Genomic DNA, 6,000 nt, shown 5'->3' with positions numbered 1-6,000 from the left:
TCCGATAGTGTTGTGATCGTTAGTTGTTTAGTGTGTGAAGTGCAGTTTTTCGTTTAACATTTACAAAGTGGGCAAGTGTATGGTGTCTAGTGTTTTAATCTACTTTGAAATTTTAATTTTAAGGTCTAAAACGTAATTCGGGTAGATTTAGAAAAGTTTCAATGAAACATTCTCTTTACAAAACATAATCAGCTGTTTGTACGTCACAGCAGATGAAAAGTCTTTAAAAAAATGTGTCTTTGCAGCTGGAGGATCGTCTTGTGCAGCTCCAGGAGTTGGAGGTGCGGGTTCTGGAGGCCTGGGCTGAAAGGAAAGCTCAGTATCAGGAAGACCTTGAACTGCAGCAGCTGCAGAGAGAGCTGGAGCAGGCCGAGCACTGGCTCAACACCTATGAGAGCACGCTCAGAGCAGAGGACTATGGGGTGAGGATGTCCACGGTTTATGGTTTACTGATTTATTCTTGTTTTAAATGAATTTGGGGAATTGGGAAAATGATTTACATATTTGTAAACAGCATAATCCTCCCATTAGCTTTTTAAAACAACAGCTTCATGAAATCTACTTGTATCGAATTTGTGGACAGGACTCAGTATCAGATGTTATGGAGTTAATGAAGAAGCAAGAGGATCTGGAAGCCATGATTCAAGCCCAGAGTGAGAGATTTAATGCCCTTCAAGCCAGAAGAACACAGGTAGAAAGCGGCAAATACAGAATATTTAACAACCCTTTCAAATAAAGCTCAAAAGCAGTTTCACGCTTTTAAAGAATGCAAACATTCACATGAATCAGTTTCGATTCCCCCTTTGTCTGCTCTCTCTTTGCTCTCCCAGAGAGAAAAGAAGATAAAAGAAATGCAACGAGGTGACAGTACAGACAGCAGCAGGGACAAGCCCATTCATGTAACTTCACTAAAGAGAAAGACATCTGAGCGTCCTGCGTTGCTCCCACGTCCCTCACTGACCAGTCCTGTCCTAAGGAACAGCGGTGGTAAGAGTGATAATTCATCCACACCCTCGCAAGTCCCTACAGCCAGGTCTGCCATCCTGCGGAGAAGCAGCAGTGGTAAAACCGACTCATCTGTGGTGTCACGAGTGGCATCAGGCCTCAGGAGCAACAGCAGCAGCAGCAGCGATAGAGATATCGACAAACCGTCCACTTCTGTTCTGGACAGCCTCAACTCCTCAGAAGCTTCTAGTTCTGTTTACAAACCCCATTATTCACACAATGTCCCCAAGACTGACCACACCACATCTGAAGATGAGGTTGATACTCCGAGACAGACCGAACCCTCCCTCAGTGTCATTGCCAAACCAAGGATCACTCCTAGGCGTCTGAAACCATCTACCCCTGATAAAGAGATTTTGGGTCCTCCTGCATCAAAACCTCCTGAGCCACCCTCCAAAGATGCAGAAATGGTCGACAACCAAAGCTCAGAGGAAAGAAACCTTCCCCCTTCCACCCCACTAGAAAACCCTCAGTCATCTCCTCCGTCTTCCCTTTCAGACCCAGAAGAAGTGCAAGCGCCCTCTTCTACTAACTCTTCAATAGCCATCTCAACTGTTGCCACCAAGGTAAACACTTTTTTGTCCTTTTTCGTTTAAGTATCTGCCGTTTTGGTCTGCAATTTGTGTATCTTTTTAGATCAGAGAAGGGCGTGCCAAAATGGAGGGAACCTTGGAGATTAAACTGAAGCAAGGTGGAAATAAAGTAAGCTTTCCAACCAACACCAATGGTGATATTGATTAAAAAGCTCTCTCTGACATCCTTAGCTCCACTTCTTTGTTTATAGTGTGGTTTTGTTTCTGTAAGAGCACTTAATGGTGTAACATTGATCTGTTGGTTTGGATCAGGGCTTGGATCACTGGGAAACAGTCTATGCACTACTGGAAGAGGAGACACTCAATCTGTTTAAAGACCAAGATGCCGCCAGTGAGGTATGGCTCACACACTCATAACATGGTCTCACACACACACATATACTTGGCTGGATGCGCTAGTGAAAGAGGGTCTGTTTAATATTAATTAACTATATATCCAGACAGACAGGGCAATTATTTTTCTACAGACAACCCTACATCTGTGAGTTCACCATAAAATGCATTAAGATGCAATTAAGGAAATGTTTATATCAATTTAAGGAAATGTTTCTGTGGTGGACCTTGTGGATTCTTTTCCCTCTTTAATCCATGTCATTTAATACAGAATTGTACACGTTGGCCACCGATCACATTGGCAGGAGCCGTTTGTAAAAACAATCCTTACTACAGAAGAAAGGAGCACACATTCAAACTCATGTGAGTTATGCCACCTGCCGTGAAAAAGAAACATCTGCTCACATTTCAGATAAAAACAAAATCTATAATCTGTTTCACTCTCTGGTTTAGGTTGAGTGATGGCAGTCAGTATCTGTTTGCCGCCTCATCTCAAGAAGAACAGCAAAAGTGGTTGAAGGAGCTTCAGAATTGCACAAATCCAACAATGTCTTCAGAAAGTCCTGGGTAACACCATATACAAATTTATTCTAAACAAACACCTATGTACTGTTTTTATTTTTTTTATTGAAATTCATTTTTATATTTTGGGGAGTATTAAGACAAAAATGTTTAGGTGATATCATAATAAAGAAAAATTATTTATAATATTTTAAAATGTAATTTACTCATGTGATGGTAAAGCTGAATTTTCAGCATCATTACTTCAGAAATAATTCTAATATGCTGATTTGCTTTCTTATTATCAATGTTGAAAACATTTGTGCTGCTTAATATTTTTGTGGAAAGGATTCTTTGATTAATAGAAAATTCAAAGGAAAAGCATTTGTGAAATGCAAAACTTTTGTAACATTAGATTCATTAGATCCATTTAATCCATTCTTGCTGAACAAAAGTATTAATCTCTTTCAAAAAATAAATATATTGCTGACTACAACATCTTGAAATTTCATAGTTTATATATTAACAAAACTACCTCACTGATAATCAATATTGGAAAAACTTTTGTCCTCTAAATAAAACTCAATGTGATGCAACCATCTGAAAGTATTGCTGTAAAAACATGCATAAAAAATATATATATAATAGAGAGATATAATATAAATGTCAAGGGCAATACGTCTCTTTAAAAATAATTTGACCTTTTTATGACAAGGCAAGGTTACTTTAGGTTTTACATGTCACATGGGTCCAACCCAAAAAATTTAATATTTATAAATCAATAATTCTTGATAGTATACACTCACATATATTCAAGGTGTAAAGAAATATATTAATCTGTACTAGCTGGATATTAAACGGAAACTTTAGTTGATTTCATGGTTTTTCAAAAGCATATGAAACCAATATGAACAGAAAGAGTACTAAGATATTAATCTTATTTGTCTTTGATCAGTTCTACTGTATCAGTCACTGAAAAAATGTGATTATCGGACAACAAGGTTTTCTCACATGCTCATATGATTGTCATGTTTGTCCCCACACAGAATTAACACAGAAGCAAGTAGAGAAAGCACAGAGCAGTGCGAGTCTGTGCCAGCCGACACATCTGACACACAAGTCTCCACCACAAAGACGAAACAGGAAAAGGGTGAGAGAACAAACAGAGCCTGAGTACTTCTGTGCGCTTATGTGTGCCAATGTGTGCGCTTCTGCTTAACACTTACCATGGATCCGTATTAACAGAAGACGCCACAGAGAGCTGTGAGACAGAGAGAGAGCCACCACCAAAACCTCCCCACACTTATTACAACAAACACCGCTACCCTGACGGAGGAGAGAGCCAAGACTCAGGTGAGATCCCGTAACTCCAAAGAGTCGTGCGTCTCACAGTGTTGCTGTAAAATCTAATTACTGAAGGGTAATTAGTCTCTAGTATCGGAGCTTGGGCCACAGTTTAATCAAATGACTTTCAAATTCAAAATGAAAATGACGGTTTAATGTTTATGTGCTGGATAAAGATTGATTTGTCATGTATTATAATCACATTTATAATCTCTCTCATGAGATGCATTTGCTGTGGGTGTTTTCTCTTCAGTGAGTGTGACCCAAAATGCAAGAAGTCTACAGAGGAACCAGCCTCCCCTGTTCGCCCCACCTCCTCCACCACCTCAATATGAGGCAGAGAATGGAGCCAGGGACAAGTCCAAAAGCAGGAGTGTCTTTTTGAAATTTTTCAAAAAATAATGTTTTTTTTTTACATAATAGCAGATTTCACAGTTCTTTTAAAGGCTATTTATATTTGAATCTAATACTACACACTATTGTAATTATTATACTTTGATAGATTTGGGCTTCTTTAAAACTAATACTGCTGATCTAACGCCATTTTTTGGGATTACAGACGTGGAATGACACCTCAAATAATTTAATATGTGCAAAGATATGCAGTAAATGAGTGTTCACAAATAATGCTGGAATGCAAATGTTTAAAAAAAAATCAGTTTTAAGAAATGAAGATATATATATATATATATATATATATATATATATATATTTTGGTATATGAATAAAAATCATGTGCTTAGCTCTGATTGTATTCTATTTAAGGATTGTAGTGCTGATGAAGATGAAAGCCGGGAGGGTGGGTTCAGCAAAAGTGGGACATCAGGTAAAATGGGACAGAACGTTTCATGGTTTTTTGCCTTTAAGCAGGATCAATAATTGCCACAAGTGTCTTTGTTCTACAAGAACGAAAAAGCTCTGCTTACTGTGTTCAAAAGTCTATAATTATTACATTTCAAATATATTAATTATTTCAATACACTTAGATTTAGCACATCATGAAGAAAAACTGGGTTGATAGTATAAGCTTTGATCTGCTCCATTATGAATTTATCACACACTTTTGGTACCACTACATAGTTTACGTTATATACAATTAGATCATACATTATTCAGATTTACATTACGTTTTTTGGCAGTGACAAACGTCACAATGACTAAATGAACCACATGATGGCGCTACAGACTATGAAACGCGAATGTTCGCACAGTCCTTGAGAAAATGTACCTCATTTGCCATCGTGTAGGCTGTTTAAACATTTGATCTTTAGCGATAATTTAGAAAAACGTGATCTTCATATTTTACATCTAGGCACAGTAAAAGACAAAAATAGGCTAGATTATCGGATATTTAAAACCTTAAACTATTGTAACACAAAACTTGTATTATTGTTATTATCAATGATGCTATATTGTGCAACGATAATGCATAAATAAAATGATATGATTATGCACGGTTTAATTTTTATTGTCATTGAAAACTTGGTCAACTTAATTTTGTGGTAGTATTTGGCAACAGCACTTACATTACGAATAAATACACCTCGGGTTATTTTTTATTGATATACCGGTAGCCTATTTTTTTTAAATCTATTTTTTGTCTCTCCCAGAACGGCACCATCTCCAATAGTAAGTAGCAGTCAATTTACTTTAGCTGTAGCCTACAACCTTGTATTAGGATTCAAGACTGCATAAAATGCCGTTTTGAAGCTCTGTCAAATTTTTATTCAACTCAAGATTGTATTTATGTCATTAAAGTTACTAAATAACCTGAAGCTTTCTTAGTCTTTGCATTTTTTATACTTGCACAACAAAATGTAAAAGGACAAGATTGAAGAGGGTATGTCTTTCATGGCTTTACAAACTGAACCCTCTAGCTGTGTAACACGGGTTTTGTATTTTGTAAATTATTTAGTAGCCTATTGGAAAACAAAATGGTAAAAAAAAATCTCTGTTTTGTTATAATGAAAAGAAGTGAATTCTCCCAAGATATCTGAAGGAAATCTACGCGCCTACGAGATTTCCCCACGCCGCTAGAGGGCGTCCTAATAAAGACACACGCTGCACTTTTAACAGACAGGTTTGATTTTGTCCAGGATTACCTCCCTGTTTATCAGTTCTCATTTCAACACAGGCGTATGTTTGTCGAGGTAAGTGACAACTGTGTTTGTTTGAGCGACGTGTTCATAAACATTTAAGTCATTTTTAGGAAGAGAACACATCA

General features: G+C 37.3%; 1 protein-coding gene across 1 annotated transcript in view; it reads left to right on the top strand.

Moving 5' to 3' along the window:
- The window catches only part of sptbn5 (spectrin, beta, non-erythrocytic 5), a 28,675-nt gene extending 24,363 nt beyond the window's left edge, over positions 1–4,312 (top strand). The window contains exons 52-61 of the mRNA XM_079833992.1: positions 246–422; positions 584–691; positions 831–1,571; positions 1,642–1,707; positions 1,851–1,934; positions 2,203–2,294; positions 2,385–2,498; positions 3,479–3,582; positions 3,678–3,785; positions 4,030–4,312. Coding sequence (XP_079690118.1) covers positions 246–422; positions 584–691; positions 831–1,571; positions 1,642–1,707; positions 1,851–1,934; positions 2,203–2,294; positions 2,385–2,498; positions 3,479–3,582; positions 3,678–3,785; positions 4,030–4,178 — 1,743 coding nt within the window. The 3' untranslated portion in view covers positions 4,179–4,312. The remainder of the gene's footprint in view (positions 1–245; positions 423–583; positions 692–830; positions 1,572–1,641; positions 1,708–1,850; positions 1,935–2,202; positions 2,295–2,384; positions 2,499–3,478; positions 3,583–3,677; positions 3,786–4,029) is intronic.
- The last annotated feature ends 1,688 nt before the right edge of the window (positions 4,313–6,000 follow it).

This window comes from Gobio gobio, assembly GCF_949357685.1.
Source record: "Gobio gobio genome assembly, chromosome: 13".
In the NCBI taxonomy this organism is placed as follows: domain Eukaryota; kingdom Metazoa; phylum Chordata; class Actinopteri; order Cypriniformes; family Gobionidae; genus Gobio; species Gobio gobio.
The sequence above is the reverse complement of the archived record's forward strand: the minus strand, read 5'-3'. Positions and strand labels throughout refer to the sequence as shown.